The sequence below is a fragment of the Phasianus colchicus genome, chromosome 3 (assembly GCF_987193195.1).
Source record: "Phasianus colchicus chromosome 3, bPhaCol1.hap1.1, whole genome shotgun sequence".
Lineage (NCBI taxonomy): Eukaryota > Metazoa > Chordata > Aves > Galliformes > Phasianidae > Phasianus > Phasianus colchicus.
The window spans coordinates 30,816,269-30,835,121 of NC_143438.1; the positions used below are offsets into that span (position 1 = coordinate 30,816,269).

Sequence of the window (18,853 nt, forward strand, 5' to 3'; positions counted from 1 at the left end):
CAAGAATATTATTAGAAAAAGTCAATTTCATTCCTGAGTGCCAGGACTGAAAGAAGTCTTTTCACAAAATAGTCTTAAGCCCATTTTTGTATCTGTTTAAGGGTTCTGTTCTCTTAGGGAGACAAAAAAAATCCTCATTTTTTTCAGCTTCAAATTACACATGAAAACAAGTGGCAAGATATATTCCAGCTGCGAATAAAGCAGAAGTGGCAGTAAGTGGTTTTCTGACAGAGTTTCATCTCTGGAGCAATATAAATGTGCAAATGATTTTTATAGATGACTCTATGAGATGATTTTAACAATTCTGCTGTTGAAATAAATTTCTCTGTAGGAATGATGCAACATAAAAACAAAAAAGGAGGGGGACTGAATCTAACAAAGGGGTTCTAGACATCCCACTAATCAGATAAAGACATGCAGTCTTGAACAAAGCATAGGTCCTTCAGCTTAGGTCTTGGGCTGTTGGATGGGAAGTATCAAGGCAATTCCTTGTTCTGCTTTACTTGAGCATGAAGCTTCCGCTTCACCCTGAAAACTGCCATCCCAGCCCAGCAATTCTCACAGGTTTACCTTCCCTACTTTCCCCCCACCTCCAGGGAGGAGCTGAGCAGTAGTACACAGCTGTGTACTACTGAGCCACCTGCTGGGTTTAAACCATAACAATCCTGGCAGCACTGACTTATGTCTGTACTTCCTCAGTTCCCCTTTTTAATTCCACCTTTCAGCTTTCTGCGCTGCATATCATACATTCTCAGCAATTTGCTATTGCTCATTTTGTACACTTCTGTCACAACACCATCTACAGCCACTTTAATTTCTGAGAGACACTGCTGCTGTTCCCGCCTAAGAATGGTTTTTACAAGGTGACTCCCTCCTCTTATCTTCACAACAAAGAACACAGCATCATTCAACAAAAGCCCATAGAAATCTTGTTATTGCTGTGCACTCCTTGCCTACCCCTCACCAACCATAGGCCCTCTGAGCACTTCCAAATCTTGATGCATGCAAAAAATGGAATTTTGTTTCAGTAGCATTTGGGGGAACTTTGAGCAAATTAATCAAACTCTCTTCTCCCACACCCCACCATTTTTTTTTTTGGCTTATTTGGAGAAGAGAAGGCTCAGGGGAGACCTCATCACTCTCTGTCTGAAAGCGGGTTGTAGAGAGGTGAGGGTCAGTCTCTTCACCCAGGTAACAGTCAGGATGAGAGGTAACAGCCTCAGAGTTGTGCCAGGAGAGGTTCAGGTTGGCTATTAGGAACAATTTCTCCTCAGAAGGCATGGTGAGGCAGTGCACAGGCTGCCCAGGGAGGTGGTAGAGTCACCATCCCTGGAGGTGTTCGAGAACCGTGTGGATGTGGCACTGAGGGACAGGGTAGGGATGAATTGATGGCTGGATGAGATGAACTTAAGAGGTATTTTCCAACCTTAAAGATTCTATTTCTATCTGCCAGAGTTTTCGCCATTTAGCTAGAACTTCAGTTTTTTCCAAGTACTTTCTCACTTCCAGTGACCCTCGTTAATTAGGTGCTTATCTGCATGGGCTTCCTTTAACCTTACTCAAGCCTTTCTTAGCAGTTAGCACTTGTTGGCACTGCACACTGATTACTCACCCCACAACTTGAAAGAATTTAATCATTTGAGACACCTCTTTTAGCTTCGAAAGTTTAGAAATGAGAGAAATGGCCAACTGGACTCAGTATAAAAAGACAAGATCAGCTCCAGCCTTAATATAAGACACTTCCTTCTAGTCTGCTCTGATTATTACCATTATAAACTTCTGAATCAGAAGCATCAAATCAAGTGTTCTGATTGCTTATGTAGAGAATAAATAATAGATTAAACTAATAATTCAACCTAAAATGACAGTAAAGCAGAAGGCAAAAGTTACAATGTTAAATCTTGAAAGTGTCAGGAAATCCTGACAATGTACAGCAGTCTTAGTGCTTTCTTCCTGTATTACAATACATTTCTAAGTTAAACAGCAATCTATTGTTGGTTACAATAACACATACTGCAGCCTTAAATACAGAGATAAAGAACTATTAAATATGCAAGCATGGAAACTTGCAGTACGTTATATTAAAAAAATAATTATCATAGTACCACTTCTCTCCTAGAAATGCCTAATAAAAGTTACATGCAAATAACATGGGTTTTTTTGTTTGTTTTTAATGTCTGGTGTGGAAAAAAAGCAGTGTGCATGCATAATTATATAGTTAAAATCTGATTACTTTGTGCAAGACAAAATTAAAGGATTAATATCTATGATACTATGCAGTTACATTGTTCTTAAAGGTTGTGTGCAAATGCACGAGTTTAAACACACACACACACACACACAGACACACACAGGGTAACTGATTCCCTCTGTTTGCTTATAGATATCTTCAGACTTAAATAGACCGGACAGTCACAGAACCACAAACCACAAAAATACATTAAAATGTTTGGAGCATTCAGAATATACCATATTCCATCCACAAAATGGAAGAAGGAAATGTCAGAATGATGACACTGCCCCAATACAAAAAAAAGGAAGCTCTTCGATAGCTAGCCAATGTGCTTGAAAACACAGTATTGCCATCTGCCCAGTATAGAAAAAAACTGTTTTATGTCTAGTGTCAGGTTGTATATCTACATCATCTCATGAATTATGCCTAACATACTGTAAAATTTCTACAGATTACGTGATGTGTTCAACCCGAATTAAGTAAAATAATTTTTTCACAGTTCTGGATGTGTTTTGGAAATAAAACAAGTAACAGTTAAGCAGGAGCAAAATGATTCCTTTATTTTTTTGTGTGTTTTTTTTCTTGAATAATTACTTAAAATCATGTGCATGTAAAATAACAAACAAACATCTGTACTTAATAAGAACAAGTATTTGGAACATATAAAAAGGAAATACAAGAAAAGACATGTAATTTATTTTTATTTCTTGCTTATTTAAGAGTATTCAAAATTGTGGTATGAATGAGTCAAAACCCTCAGCAGATAAAAACTGCTACCTATCCTAGTAGGATAATCAGATTACAACTACTGTCAGCTTGGTTCTACAAACATACAGAAACAGAACAGCATCTCTTCTGGATTTAAAGATAATACAACTTTTTTTTCCCCCCCGTTAACTCAATTGAAGGTTTCCTTTCCTCCATCAATTTTTTGATAAATCTGTTACTCCCACAGTTTTAGACAAAGAAATTATTTAATTAAAGCAGAATCATTTTTAGATCTATTCTCATCCCCTGACACACACCGTTAAGTAGGGCTTATTTCAGTAAGATCTTTTTAATGACAAAACAGATTTTTGCAAGAGATACTCCTGCTACTAAGAAACACAGAACACATGCAGAAATTCAGTCAAAACATAATCAGTTAACAGTTGGCTTTGAAAAATTACTCTGAAGGACATTATTAATGTTGCAGTAAAATAAACACATTTTAGCTTTTCTAAGCATTAGCATAACATGCTGGAAGATTATTGTTTTCTGTGGGAATTGTATCACCATTTCATTTTCTTCATCATTACTGCCTTCATGCCACAATAAATAAGCCAGGTACTTTCAAACGTTTTTTTTTTTTTTTTTTCTCTCCTCACTTCTGATCACTCTAGATGTTAAGAAATAGAGCCTTAATGGTTTTAAGCTTCTATTTCAGCTAGCCAGGTACACAGTTATCTTTATATCAAATCTTCCTTTGGCTTTTTGACAAATTTCAATTAAAAATGTGATTACTTCCAGACTGAAATACTTTTTAAGAAATGCCTGAGATTTTAAGAAAACTTATAAGGTCCATGAAAAATCTGATCAAATTTGAAGCGTACATGACAAATGAAGAAAATGAAGCAAATAATGATAGCCCTTCTCAAATTGAAAACAGTGCTCATCTTCCTAGTAGTATAAACCAAAATTCTACAAACAGGTATTTCAAGACATCACTCAGGACACTGATCTGGGTTTTAGATCATTTTACAATGTAATTTAGGCCCCATCAAAATTGAAAGCTGCAGTAACTTTAAGCCACAGCCATACCCGTGTGCATGCACTCATGTGAAAGTATCGCACACACTAAATTGCACTGAGGCCGTGACAACATGCAACTTAGTAATGTGCAATATCTCCACCAGAGCAAGCAGAATGGGAGCTTCAGGGAAGAAGGGTATGGTGCATTCAGGAAGAGAACGACATGCTGCTCAGGGAAAGGAAAATGGTTCAGGCAAAGGTGTGCATGCTACTACCTAGGAGACCTGTGAATTGGAGTGTTACTACTTCATCCATTAAAAAAAAAATCCAGACAGAAGCACCACCTCCTTCTTTCAGGGCTGAAGTTTGAAGGACATAATTTTCCTGCTTACACGGGGAGGTGGGTGACTTACAAACTAACTTAATTTTACAGAAGCTTTTTGAGGAAAGTAAATCTCACAATCTGTTAGGTGCAGGTTATTTCCTCTAAGCCTCAACACAATTCACTGTCAAACACTGAAAACAAAAATATCTAAATCCAATAAACCGGTCTTATTGGGTCTCACATTTCTAAAGTAAATCATGTTCCAACTCTGACTGAAAGTGCTGCCAACAGAAACAGTGCACAGTAGCCCAGAGAAGGTCCACCCCTCCCCTCTCCCTTAGGGCTCAGGACACAAGGCATGGCACTTTCGTGCTCCAAGGAGATAAGTAGGAGAAGGGGACACCAAGAAAAGGGCTCAGCAGCACCTTTACAGACTGCTGGAAGACCTTGCACAGACCAGCTGTGCCTCTTTTTCCTGCCTGTGGGTCATCTGGGTGCTTCAGCCTCCTTTAGCTTCTGTCAAATAGAGGGAGCTGCAACACTTGCAGGGAGCTGGGTCAGTGGCAGCAGGGTAATGGCAGAATGGCAGAAACACTGTTGCTACCGTCTTGTGGTACATGCATCCCAAACATGGGATGAGGAGAGGGATCGAGGACACAGCACAGGAGCAGAGGTGGAGGGCTGTCCCTGTGTTTGATGGGCAGCCTTCTTCTGTGGGAAGCCAAATAGCACTGAGGAGCCATCCTGGGAAAAGGGCCCTCAGCCCCTCCAACCATCTTCCTCCTCACATAAAGGGCATCTTTCAGGCCACCCAGCACCACTCCCTCCATCACAGTGGACATCACAAAGTCTTCCTAATGTCACAGTAGTCACCACTATCCCACCCTTTGTTCCAGATCCTATAAAAACTCTGTGTCTGTCCCACCTCTCACTGAGCTTCCAGGCCACTGGCAATTGCCAGTGATGACTGGAACAAAAAGGACTTGGGGCAGCAACTCCCCACTTCTATATGGGAACGAAGAAAAGTGGTTCCTGGAATGAAAGAGATGGAGGAGGCCCTCAGTGGAGGAGGAGGAGGAAGAGCACACGTGGCATTCAATAAATGGCCAGCATTGTGACCACTGCAGTGGAGCCCATGGAGATGGATCCACCTCCAGATGAAGAACCAATGGAGGTGGATTGAGCTCCAGATAAAAAAAAGCAATAGGGGTGAATCCACGTCTAAAACAGCTGACCTGACACAATACCAGCATGCCAGGGCTCCCTCTGGTGTGCTCACAGCAGCATCATTAAAAAGGTTCAGGTGCCCATCACTACACCATCTACATGCAGTCTCCAGACAAATTAGCTGGGCCATCCACTAACATCTGCAGGCTTGCCTGCAGGATAGCTTCCTTCCCCATCCCTGTCCCTCATGAAGAGGTAGCATCTCTTCTGCATGGATTCCCAAGAAGGCAGACAGATGTTTTGGAAGCTCCAACAGTGACAGGAGGCCTCTGTCACACGCCACTACGGGCCTTGGGTCCTGGAGACAGGGGTGTCTCAGCCTGAAGATAAGAAGGCTACCCAGTGGGTGCTTGAAGACAAAGACAGGCAAAGGCAGTCCCTGTGCCCACGGAGTAGCCTTTGTCTCTGGCAAGCAAAATGGCACATAGAAACCATCTCCAGGAAAGGGGCACTCAGACTTTCTAACGCTCTTCCTCCTTCCACACAAAGGGCATCTTTCAAGCCGCAAAACACCACTCCCAACAGTTACGTCTTGCTATGCTTGGGGGTCACTGTCACAATGACCTCCACCAAACAACCTCTGTTTTGGGCTCTTATCACCTTCATCCCTACAGCTGGTCCAACTTTCATGAGCTTCCAGGCCCCCAGCAATAGCAATGATGGTCAAAACCAAGAGGACTTGGAGTAGTGGCTGCCCACTTTTATGTGGGAACAAGGAGAAGTATCTATGGAACCAAAGAGTTTGAAGAGAGCCATGTGGAGGAAAAAGATGGAGAATCACAGAATCACCAAGGTTGGAAAAGACCTTCAAGATCATCCAATCCAACCATCCACCTATCACCAATACTACTCACTAAACCATGTCCCTCAACACAAAATCCAAACGTTCCTTGAATACCTCTAGGGTCAGTGACTCCACCACCTCCCTGGGCAGCCCATTCCAGTGCTTGACCACTCTTCCAGAAAGGTAATATTTCCTAACATCCAACCTAAATCTCCCCTGGCACGAATCTTGAGGCCTTCAAGCAAGGGCCAGCTCTATGAGCCGTGGAGTCTATGGAGGTTTATTCATCTCCAGATGAAGAACCAATGGAAGTGGATTGAGCTCCAGATAAAAAAAGCAATAGAGGTGAATCCACGTCCAAAACAGCTGACCTGACATAATACCAGCATGCCAGGGCTCCCTTTAGTGTGCTCACAGCAACATCACTAAAAGATTCAGGTGCCACCACTATATCATCTGTGTGTAGCCTCCAGACAAATTAGCTAGGCTATCCCTTAACAACTTGCAGGCTTGCCTGCAGGATAGTCTCTTTTCCCATCCCTATCCCTCATGAAGAGGTAGCATCTCTTCTGCATGGATTCCCAAGAAAGCAGACAAATATGAACTTGGCCTCCTTTCAGCAGATGAGTTTGGGAGACAGGAGGGCCCCACAGAAGGCCACTATAGGCCTTAGGACCCGGAGGTGGGGGTGTCTTCAGTGGGTGCTTGAAGACAAGGCCACACTCTCTGTGCAGGCACAGAAAGAACAGCAGCAGATCAATGAAAAAGAGAGAACTGTTCCTCTGGAGAAGCAGAGTTCCTCTGGACTTCAAGTCAGCTAGGAAGGAGTGCTAGAGTGCAGCATTAAGGTCTGTTTAAGATGATTCATTAGGAATTCTTTCCAAGACCAGGCAATAGTGAACACAACAGAAAATATGCTCTCCTCTCTTACTTGGTACTTTCATAACTGCACCTGGACTCCTGCATCTCCTTTTGGTCTCCTCAGTACAGGAAATATATTGATGCATCTGATGTGAGGACTTTCCAGATGGTAAAAGGCTGGAGTACGTGGCATACAGGGCATGATGAAGGAACGCTTTCGGTCAGAATGAAGATGATGAAGCTTAGGAGAGGACCTGATTGCTGACTAAAGCTGACTATTGGAAGCATGCAGAGAAGATGAAGCTCGAGTCTTCTCAGAGGTGCTCTGTGGTGTAAGGACGAGCAGCACCAGGCCCATGCTGGTATGGCAGAGGAAGATTCCCAGCTAAATAAAAGGAAAAAAATGTAACCATGAGGTTGCTCAAACACACAACAGGTGCCCAGAGAGGATGTAGAAAATCTGTCCTTGAAGGTGTTCCAACCAGACTGAACAAGTCCTCAAGCAATCTGGTTTGAATGGGGTTGTTTTGAGCAGGAGCCTGGACTGGAGACCTCTAAGAGTCTCTCCAACAGTGCTTCTGCACTTTATCTCACAGACTTCCCCTCCCTTCACAAAACTCTTAGAGATGCATCTTTTTGTCCTTCTACCACTTTCACTATTCAAGCAGGAATTTAGTGCTTCAGGCATTGTGACAGAAACAGTCAGATTCATCATCTGGCTCGAAATAAGCAGGAAAGCTGTTCTTATCCACAGTTCAATCCGTGTGAACAGACAATTACTACTGTTTTTGCAAATTCATCACCAAAGGAATTAGAAAAGTGCTTCTAAAAGCTACAGGTACTTAATAGAAAGATAAAATTGCAACACAACTCTGAAGAGACAAATTGCCATGGAAAAGATCTTGGTTTGACCAGGTGCTTGTTAGGTAACAACTCAAAACTCAACGATCCTTCAAGCTATAGAAATTATTTCCTGATTGCCCAGGAAATGAGTTGAATAAGCCATTATTTGGATCCTACACCTCTACCAACAACTAATCTTAAAATCTAAGAAAGGATAGCTACTACGTTCTAACAAAAGAAAAGACCTCCAGTGACAACTATTTTTCACATGGCAAACAAATCAGTCCTGCAAAAAGGACTCGGCAAATATGGAGGATGAATCTGGCTCTATAATTCTAAATTCTGCATGCATCAACACAGAAAATTGATGGGTACAACTATCATCTACATACTGAAAATAACATTTAGTATTGAGTGGAATGCAAGCTAATCCAGAAGAATTATGAAAAATAATTTGGTAAAACTAAGCAAAGAATATGAGAAACAATTCTCAGAAGCTCTTCAAATAATTCATAAGATACCAAGCACAGCCCACTCCAAATGAAAAAATATGAGAGACTGATTCAAGCTATGCTAATGAACACACAGACTTAACACCCTCTCAGTTTTTTAAAAATAAAAACATACAAAAAGTGGCTTCATATCCCACATCCTGCAGACTTTACCTCCCATCACATTATCAATTACTGATGTACACTCTTTCCTGCTCTTTTTCTTGCTGCTTCTCTAACATTTTTTCCATCAATTCTTAGCACTGACAAATATCTTTGGTCATCTGTGTAACAGACCCATAACCTTAAATCCCCTTTAATACAATCCTCTTTGCAGAATACCCTTGCCTAGGGAAGTTACAATCTATTTTTTGACACTGTCCCATCCACCCAGGGATGCAGTAAAAAGAACAATTTGTGAGACAAGGAAGTTTCAGCTTATAAATCTGCCAACACCTTTCAGAAAAACAGAGATGTTAACCACATGATCAATGAAAACTCAACAGCAGTTTCTCAAGAGAATGGCTAATAATTTTTGGGCAGAATTGTGATTTGTTTTTTTCCATAGAGGTCTCTCCAAAAGTAATGCCTCCTCTTTATTTCCATGGAAACTATGACAAAGAGCACAGTAACAGTATACGCTAGAGCAAATTCTCAGCTATAAAACACTATTTTTCAACACAGACACACTGCATTTTTGCGAGTGACAAACAAGAGCCTGCATATCATGCTCCTAAAAATCCTCATGGCCATCTGGAACATGGCTTGTCTTTCATGTCACTGTCACCACTGCTGAAACATTCTATTCACCATCTCATTGTGCTCACGTTCACTTCATGGTTTCCATCAATGTTCAGCAAGTGTTGATAAATGTCAATGGGCACAATTTTTTCTACATGGAGGAATTTAGTGACACTCCTTTGCTTCGTATACACTTCTATGTCAGATGCTATTCTGTCAGACTCCCCACTGCTGCCATCTGTCACACAGCAATAAAATATAATGGAATATTGGTGGGAATGTTCAACCGCTACTGCCATATCACCAACATCTGCCTCTGACATCATGGGCCAACATAATAAAATAGGAGGCACTGCTTTCAGAGCAGTCCTCATACCTGGGCTCCTCCTTCATTTCAAACTGCTACAGTACCATCACTTTTCAGAATCTTATATGATCTAACCTTCTAATTGCACAGCATACCTAGAAATAGCTTAATTTCAATAACAAAAAATCAATATTCACTCGTGCGGTACATAAAATCATAGCATTGCTCAGGTTAGAAAAGACCTTAAAGATCATTGAGTCCAACCACAACTTAACTATACTACCCTAACTCCAACAACCCTCCACTAAATCATGTCCCTGAGCACCACATCCAAACGGTTTTTAAACACATCCAGGGATGGTGACTCAACCACCTCCCTGGGGAGCCCATTTCAGTGCTTAACAACCCTTTCTGTAAAGAAATTTTTCCTGATATCCAATCTAAACTTACCCTGGCACAACTTGAGGCAGTGAGTTTAATACATCAGTGGTTTAAAGACTATCCATGTTTTGCATATATAACACTGTAAAAGATAGCTATATAGAACTTAAAACAGAAACTGTTGGCTTTGTCCTGTCCATCAATGTTTTGAAAAATGGAGCTATGATAAAATAAATGGATTTACATAAAGTATTTATGCTACTAACGTTAGAATTTCACACTGTTAACAGGTGAAGACTACTGTACCGACTACTGTACCAACTCAAAAACTACTTTCTTGTAAAACCTCCCTGAAGAATACAAAAACACAAAAATTATTTCTTCAGTAGTTTGTAGTAATTTAGAATGGTAGTAACGTAAGAAGGGTAACTAAGCATGAAACAACGTGGGTACACTCAGAATAGTGTTTCAACTGAGATAAGGATAATGGTCCCCACTTTTTCGCTTTGCTGTAGTTCGGTAGACACAGTGGAGAACTCTTGAGGAGATTATGAACTAGGTTCCTATCAGAGAAAACTGAACTGGAAAATGTACACCAGGAGCCAATCTACCACAGTCCAGCTGCAAATGGGTACTTAGTCCTCAAGATTAGACTAAAAATAGTTGCAAGTAAGTGACTCCAAAACGAGCACTGATACCAAGTCCTCTATTTCAACTGTTTTACTGTACGAGTCTGCTCATACACAGCTACACTAGCTGTTAACACCATCATAACTGCTGACACCATGCTCACGGATGAGTTTAGACTGTGATGAGTGGATTAGTTTGCTTCATAAAATACTAGCATTCACTACAGCATCAAACCTCTAAATTTTTGTTTCAGGTAAATCCAATCAAACTGCTCTTAATAATCAAAGTGGGAAGAATGATCGATGCTAGATTCTTGAAAAGAGGAGATCTGTAACTCATGTCTTTGAAAAATGAGCTGCTGTAAGTACTAAGTATTTGCAGTTGAACACTTTTTTTTTTTCTTAAAGAATTATCCAGAAAGGGCAACAGATCAGTAACATACCTTATTGCTTCCTCCACAGACTGGCCAACTATATTTGAGGAAGGACCTGGCTGAGACAGAGGCGTCAGGCTTATCACCCATTTCACTGGCTTGTAGTACTCATCACTAGAACTCAATAGGTAGAACAGCGTGGTCAGGAAAATCACCTGCAAAACAAATAGGAGTTGTAAACTGAAAGACAATAAATACTTTAAGAACTACAATATGCAGATATTTTTCAGATCACTGAACTTGACTGAGAAGGTACAAACTACTATTCCACAAGCTTGGAACACTAAGAGCTAGAAGAGTAATTCCACCCCTGCTCCACAAAGAACTTAACTAAACAGTAAACATCTTTTAGCCTTTTTCATCCTCTTCACAAAGTCAAAGACTAAATCAAACAACCAGATGTTGATTTATGTTGATCAACGATCTAGATTGTTTTTGTTTCTCCAAAGCAGAGACCTATTTAGCAGATCAGAATATTACCAAACAGTAACACCAATTCTTAAAAACAAACAAAACCAAATAAACTGAGTTGTTTGGGGAGTTACTGTGTGACTGGTTATTGGACATAAATTAACCAAAAACCCATAAATAGAATATCCACAGTTTTTATTAGGCTGAGTACTCCCTCCTATGAGTTTGAAGATTTATTTTGGCAGAAGCCATGGCAGTTGTACTGTTTCAATTTAAAGACCAAACCATACCATGAAATCATATTAGCTCCTGGTATCTTGCAGTTCACTATGTTTTACTTATTTTCCGGTCAGTGGGCTCAGCAACTTCTTCAACTAAAGAACACTAAAATATAACCAGCTTGAAATAGAAAACCTCAAAAAAAGAAAATTAGTTCAACTACATGCCACTGGTAAATTTGCTTTATCCACAAGCCTTACTTCTTTTGTCTGTCTTCCCAAGATTTAAAAAAAAAAATCTCACTTTTCTTATTTTCATCCTACCAATACGCTGGAATAAATAACATCCTAATCTTCTCATAAACCAAACTGTCTGACCTACAGAACTCTCTTAACTTTCAACATTTTCTTCTGTCTGCAGACATCTCATGCATTCTTTCTGCATTCTCTTTGAACACATTCAGTAAAAAAAAAAATGCAAACAGTATAACATACAGTGTTAAGTTACTAGCCTCAACAAATCCATCCATTTATCATCTCTGTTCCTAATTCATTTCTACTCACTAAAACATTACTGTTTTTTCCCCTCACCACAATCTTTAACATGGAAGTCACATTCAACTGCTCACCCAATATGACCCCTTTCCAAAACATCATGTACAGACAGGGACTGAACTCCATCTTCCCAGTATTTAACTCTGGCCTTACTGATAAATCAATCTATCAACTAAAGCAAGTCACTATTTCAGCCCATTTGATCAGCACACTGTTAACATTCATTTTGAGATCATAAAAACAAACTAAATCAGGCCCTGATTTAGTGGGAAATAACCGATCACCACTAACATCAGCTATATTTTCTTACAACTCCAAGTAAAACCTAAAACCTGAAACACGTTTTAGCATCCTCAGTAATGCTGTAAACGTGGCTGTTTTCTCCTTGGTAAGACCTGCCATTTCTCTTGAGCTACTACAATGTTTTCTTATATAGCTACAAAACTCCCTGTCCTGAAGCAGGCACCCAGACATTGTTTAGTCTTCCTTCAGGTAGGACCTGGCTAAAGATCCTCATTGCAGTGAAACTTGCAACAGAAAAAGTTGTGTATTTCTATACGAACAATATCCACTCATGTTGACACTCACAAAAAGTATGCTGAAAAATGGCTCAATTAAATCTTGTTTTGTTAATACAGCTACACTTAAATTCTTAGAATGCTACCCCTTGAGTGGCTTAGTGCATTCAGGGAATGAAGAAATTAACAGCAGCAATCAGACAACGCTTGATTATCTGTGACATGAGAAGAAAACCTAATTTAATGCAGGCAATGAACAAGAGCTGGAGATCAGTTAAAATGTCAACAAGCACAGCACCAGTACTGACAAGAAAAGCTATTCTTTCCTAGTGTCCACAAAAGAAACCTGCTTCTTTAAGGAGAAATGGATCATCAATACAGACACACCCACTTCAACTGCATAACCCAAAGAAGGCATCTGGGATGAAGAGCAGTAGAATAAAATAGCGCTAAAGCAGACTAGAAGCTATGAAAAGATAGGAAACCTAACTCAAATCTTTTTAAGACAAGATGCATGTAAAAACACCATACAAAATAAAAACCAATTTTAGATCAGTTAGTTTTTGGGAAATAAATGTATTTGCTTTAGCACAGAAGTACAGAAACGATGAGGAGGAGCAGCCACAGAATATAATTTGACATAAGCAGCTTGCTGACTTCTCTTAAAACAGTTTCAGTAGAACATTCAGCAGTAAAATTGTATGTCCCTCCTCCATCTCTACAGGCATTTGAAAATTTTCAGATCTCTTTGACAGGGTATCTAATATTTTAGACATCGCCTAAATTTTCTAACCAGAAATTCAAGATCTTGCTAATGACTCTGAGAAAGAAGTCACAGAAGATAAAGCAATAAGCTCTTTCCATTGATAACTGACAGATCACACCCTCTTGCTTTTTATCCTATAGCCCCCAAATACTGGAACTTCAAATACTATGATCTGAGGGTGAATAAATTGAATTCAATGAGACCGCATTGGAAAACAGTGTACGGTGAAAATGGTAATTCAGCATTTCCACGTGTATCAAAAAACACATGATGTAATTGCTTCTGTGTTGTCTCCAGAGACTTGGAAGTATTTCTTTAATTGTCTTTCACACTCAGTTTTCTGTCCAAAGACTTCTTTTTCTGTTGTTATTAAGAAGCATCAGAAATTTGTATATTCCCTGCAAGAATGCAGACAGCTGTCTGCCAAAAGGAGTTATTCCTCTTCCAATCTTTAACAGTTTTCACACACCTAACCACATGCGTATATACATATATACACACACACCAGGGCTTTGGCTAATTATGCCATGGAGCTAGCTTTTAGAAATAGTCTTCTAGGAACGGATGAGGTTAATCTTTCAGGGGAAGGCCATCCTCTACAACAAGCTTTTCGGTTTATTCAGGAAGGCTTTAAACTAGAGTTGCCAGAGAAGGGGATCCTCACCCATTCTACTTCAAGGCTGATGATGGTAACAGATGCCCTAGGCCTGGAGTTGGATCACAGGCCAAGACGACAGCACCTAAAGCACAGAATAAGGAAACTCCGATCGGTAAATCAGCCTCAACAGGAATCCAACTCAAACACCTGTACAATAACGCATAAGCATGGGGTACAAGCAAGAAGAGTTACAGGCGTGGGCATGCCTAGAGGGCTATGATGTCACCGGCATCAATGAGACATGGTGGGATGGCTCTCATAACTGGAATGAGTACAAACTCTTTAGGAAAGACAAGCAGGGGGGAAGTGGAGGGGGTGCTGTCCTGTACATCAGTGACTAGCTGGAGTCCACAGAGCTCTACCCGAAGATGGATGAGGAGCTGACAGAGAATCTATGGGTTAGGGTTAAAGGGAAGGAGACATCATAGTGGTGTTCTGCTACAGGTTCCTCAGTCAGGAATACTGAGTGGATGAGGTTCTCTATAAACAGATAAGAGCAGTTTCACGTTCACAAAACATGGGTCTTCATGAGAGACTTCAACCACCTCAATATCTGATGGAAGGACAACACAGCAGAACACCAGCAATCAAAGAGGTTCATGGAATGCGCTGACGATAACTTCCTCTTCAGAGCAGTACAGGAACCCACGAGAAAACCCACTCCAGGTCTAGGTGCCATGGTGGACCTTGCCCTCACCAACGGGGAGAGGCTGGTAAGCAGCATGAAGCTCAAGGGCAGCCTTGGCTGCAGGGACCACAAAATGGTGGAGTTCAAAATCCTTAGGGTGTTAAAGAGAGTGAGTAGCAAGCTTGCTACTGTGGAGTTGAGGAGATCAGACTTAGAACTCTTCAGGGAACTGCTTGGCAGGGTGACATGGGATAAAGCCCTGGAGGGAAGAAAGGCCCAAGAAAGACAAAAATCAATCTACTGGGGGAACTGGTGGATGAAGTCGCTAATCATCTGCTATCCAACAAATTTGAAAGGTCACAGCAGTATGGTAAAATTCCCATGGACTGGAAAAGGAAAAACATAAACCCTTTTTCAAACAGGAAAAAAAAAGATTCAAGGAACAACAGGCCAGTCAGTCTCACCTACGTGCCTGGCACATAGAAAATAAGGACAAAGCTTTTTGGCTGCGTTAAAAAGAGAATGACTAGCAGGTTGAAGGAGGTGACCCTCCTGCTCTACTTTGCCCTGGTGAGGCCACATTTACACTACTGTGTCCACTTCTAGGCTCCGCAGATCAAAAAAGACAGACCTCCTAGTAAGAATCCAGTGGAGGGCCACAAAGATGATTAAAGACCTGGAACATCTCCCATATGAGGTAAGACTGAGTAACCTGGGTCTGTTCATCCTGGGGAAAAGATGACTGAGAGGGAATCTGATAAACATTTATAAATATCTAAAGGAAGGTGGGAGGCAAATGGATGACCAGGCTTTTTTCAGTGGTGTGTAGCAACAGGACAAGGAGTAATAGCATAAAACTTGAACAAAGGAAGTCCCATACTAACATGCAGAAAGACTTCTTTACAGTAAGAGTAACAAAACTGAAACAGGTTGCCCAATGAAGTTGTCGAGCCTTCTTCTACAGAGATAATCAAGACCAATCTGGACATCCACCTGCACAACCTATTGTAGGGTATCTGCTTTAGCAGGGTGGTTGGACTTGATCTCTTAATATCCCTTCTAGCCCCTGGCTGGGGGGGAGGAGCGGTTACTACTATCTGCAATTGGTAGTAACCAACACAGCTTCACCCAATGGCAAATAGTGCCTGACAAACTTCGACACCTCTTACAATGGAGTTACAATGTCAGTGGATAAAGGTAAAGCAACTGACATCATCTACCTGGACTTGCACAATGTGTTTGACGCTGTCCCACAAGACATCCTGGTCATCAAGTTGAAGAAAAATGGATTTGATGGATGGACCACTTACTGGATAAGGAACTAGATGGACGGTCACACTCAGAGTTGCAGTCAACAACTCCATGACCAAGCGGAGACTAGTGATGAGTGGCATCCCTTAGGGATCAGTGCTGGGACTGGTTTAACATCTTCGTAGGCAAGATGGACGGTGGGATCAAGTGCACCCTCAGCAAGTTCGCAGATGACGCCAAGCTGAGTGGTGCAGCTGACACACTAGAAGGAAGAGATGCCACCCAGACAGGCTTGACAGATGGGCCCAAGCCAGCTTCATGAAGTTCAACAAGGCCAGGTACAAGGTTCTGCGCAGAGGTCGGGGCAATACCAAGCACAAACAGAAGCTTGGCAGAGAATGGCTTAAGAGCAGCCCTCAGAAGGACTTAGGGTACTGACTAATGAAAGACTCAGTATGAGCTGTTAGTGTGCACCTGCAGCCCAGAGGGCCAACCATATCCTGGACTGCATCACAAGAAGTTGATTTGGCCCCTCTACTCTGCTTTTGTGAGACCCCACCTGGAGAACTGCATCCAGTTCTGGGCCCCCCAGCACAAGCTGTTGGAAAGGGTAAATTCAGACTAGATACTAGGACAAAATTCTTTACTGCATGGGTGGCGATACATTGGAACACATTGCTCAGAGACACTGTGGATGACCTCTCCCTAGTCAACAGGAACATGTCCCTGCTTATAGCAGGGGGTTGGAACTAGAAGATCTTAAAGGTCCCTTCCAACCCAAATCATTCTATGACAATATACCCACATGTGCAGACAGGAACTTGAACTCAAAACAGAAGTGAAATATTAAGTGGCATTCCTGTAAAGAATGCTCAGTTTTCAAATGTCTGTTAAGAATCTGAATACAGTCCCATTGGATTCTAGATGGATAAGCTACACATACAAGCTGCTTTATACTGAATGTTTTGAAAGAAGATGTATCCTTAATCCAGAGACTTCAAAACAGCTTAATTAAGTTACACTAAGATGTACTTTAAAGCCAGAAAAACCTTGTCAGCTAAATTCTCACAAAGCAGAGGGACACAATTTCTCTCTTCTCTCCGGTGACAGCAACAGGACTCAAGGGGACAGCATGGAGCTGTGTCGGGGAGAGTCAGGCTGGGGATTAGGGAAAGGTTTTTCACCAGAGGGTGGTCATACACTAGAATAGGTTCTCCAGGGCAGTGGTCATGGTCTCAAGCCGCTGGAGTTCAAGGAGCATTTCAACAGCACTCTCAGACATAGGGTTTGATTTCTGGGTGGTCCTGTGTGGAGTCAGGAGTTGGATTCAATGATCCTTGTGAGTCCTTTCCAACTCAGGATGTTCTGTGGTTCAGTGATCTCTTTATACCCAACACATTCTATACAGTTAAAATTAAAAAAAATCCAAATCCAAGAGTGTAGGACTGACATATTTGGATGGGGACAGCTATATACAAAAAGTTTTAACTAAGTAAGTTGTGATTGTTCACTCAATTCTGGCTGAGAGTTTGGCTAACACACAGCTCATGCTAAGGCCTGACGCTTGTTGAGCAGAGCAGCTGGGTCAAGGTCTAAGTTGCACGCTGGCAGGGATGATGGCCGGGAAGAGCTAACGGTCACTATTATCACCTGCAGCTTGCTGTCTCCTCAGCCATAATCCTCATACATTGCTGTCTGACAGTTTCTTCAGAAACAGCTAACTCATAGAAATCAATCAAACTTCCAAATTAGAGGGTACAATACATCAGCTGAGACAAAGTTTTTGAAGCAGAACCAACAGCAGCTGGACGGCTAAGGCCTTCATCCTTCCTAGTCTGACAGAGGGGACACCTGGGCCATGACAGAGGAGGAAGGATGACCACCCACTGCTGGTTAGATAAACATATTGTTCACAGACATGTTACCAGCTACTGTAGATTTCAGTTTTAAGTTGCAATTTACAGAGCTGAAAAATTATGAATTAGAAACTTCGTGGGTTAAAAGAGAAAAATGAATAAAACCACATTAAGAGTAGTCTATACATAGGGAACTGTATGTTGTTTATTTTCTAATAAGCTCATATAATGAAGCTTATTCTAGAGAACATGTTGTCTTCTAAATTTCAGAGATCTGAAAGAGACTGCTACTCAGATTCAGCCCGCAATACAACTAGAGGAAACTAAGCAGCCTTTAAGGCATCCAGTCTTTAAAAGAGCAGCATATAATGAATCTGATATAAGCCACTGGACAGTTGAAGTTAAATTTTGTGTCCGAGCAATGGCTGCATTAAGATGATCTGCAATTTGAATTTGTCCTTTGTCTCAGATACCGTTTCCAATGTGTCACCACAGGCGAAGCTGTAAATTAAGAAAGAAACAAAACACTGCCATGGAATCTTGCTTTTTTCCCCTCACTAACTAAAGAAGAGGTAATTAGAAAATAACAATAGTGATTCTCTTTAGTTTCAGGCAGTCATTAAATTAAGTCTTGCTGCTATTTGTTTTTTTCTTAAATATTGAAGAGAACTCACACAACTGCCTTGAAATATCATTAAACATTACTTTGATTTTACAACTTTGTCTAGAAAGGTCTCCTTTCCTGAACAAGCATCAATGAGGGCAGTGAAGTTAGACTGGCAAAACATCTATTTTTCTAACAAATGTTTTTCAGTGTTGAACTAGCAACTAAGACATAGATTTCAGTGAGGCCTTCAAGATCTGTATTTATACTTTAAACAGGAATAAGTCGTAGGTCACAGTTCTTAATATCACACACTGAGACCAAGATCTTCATAAGCTTTCAATAAAGTTCCATTTAACATATTTTTTCCCCTCTTCTAAAGGCATTAGTTTCTTTAAGAA

General features: G+C 40.9%; 1 protein-coding gene across 4 annotated transcripts in view; it reads right to left on the minus strand.

Moving 5' to 3' along the window:
- Nucleotides 1-18,853, minus strand: part of TMEM245 (transmembrane protein 245) — a 79,408-nt gene that overhangs the window by 15,875 nt on the left and 44,680 nt on the right. For 3 of the 4 annotated variants that reach the window (XM_090137208.1, XM_090137206.1, XM_031589149.2), the window contains one exon: nucleotides 10,997-11,142. In XM_090137208.1, the coding sequence (XP_089993334.1) occupies nucleotides 10,997-11,142 (146 nt within the window). Of the gene's footprint in view, nucleotides 1-2,175; nucleotides 7,547-10,996; nucleotides 11,143-18,853 lie in introns of those variants that run through there. The other variant, XM_090137207.1, reaches the window with a different exon arrangement.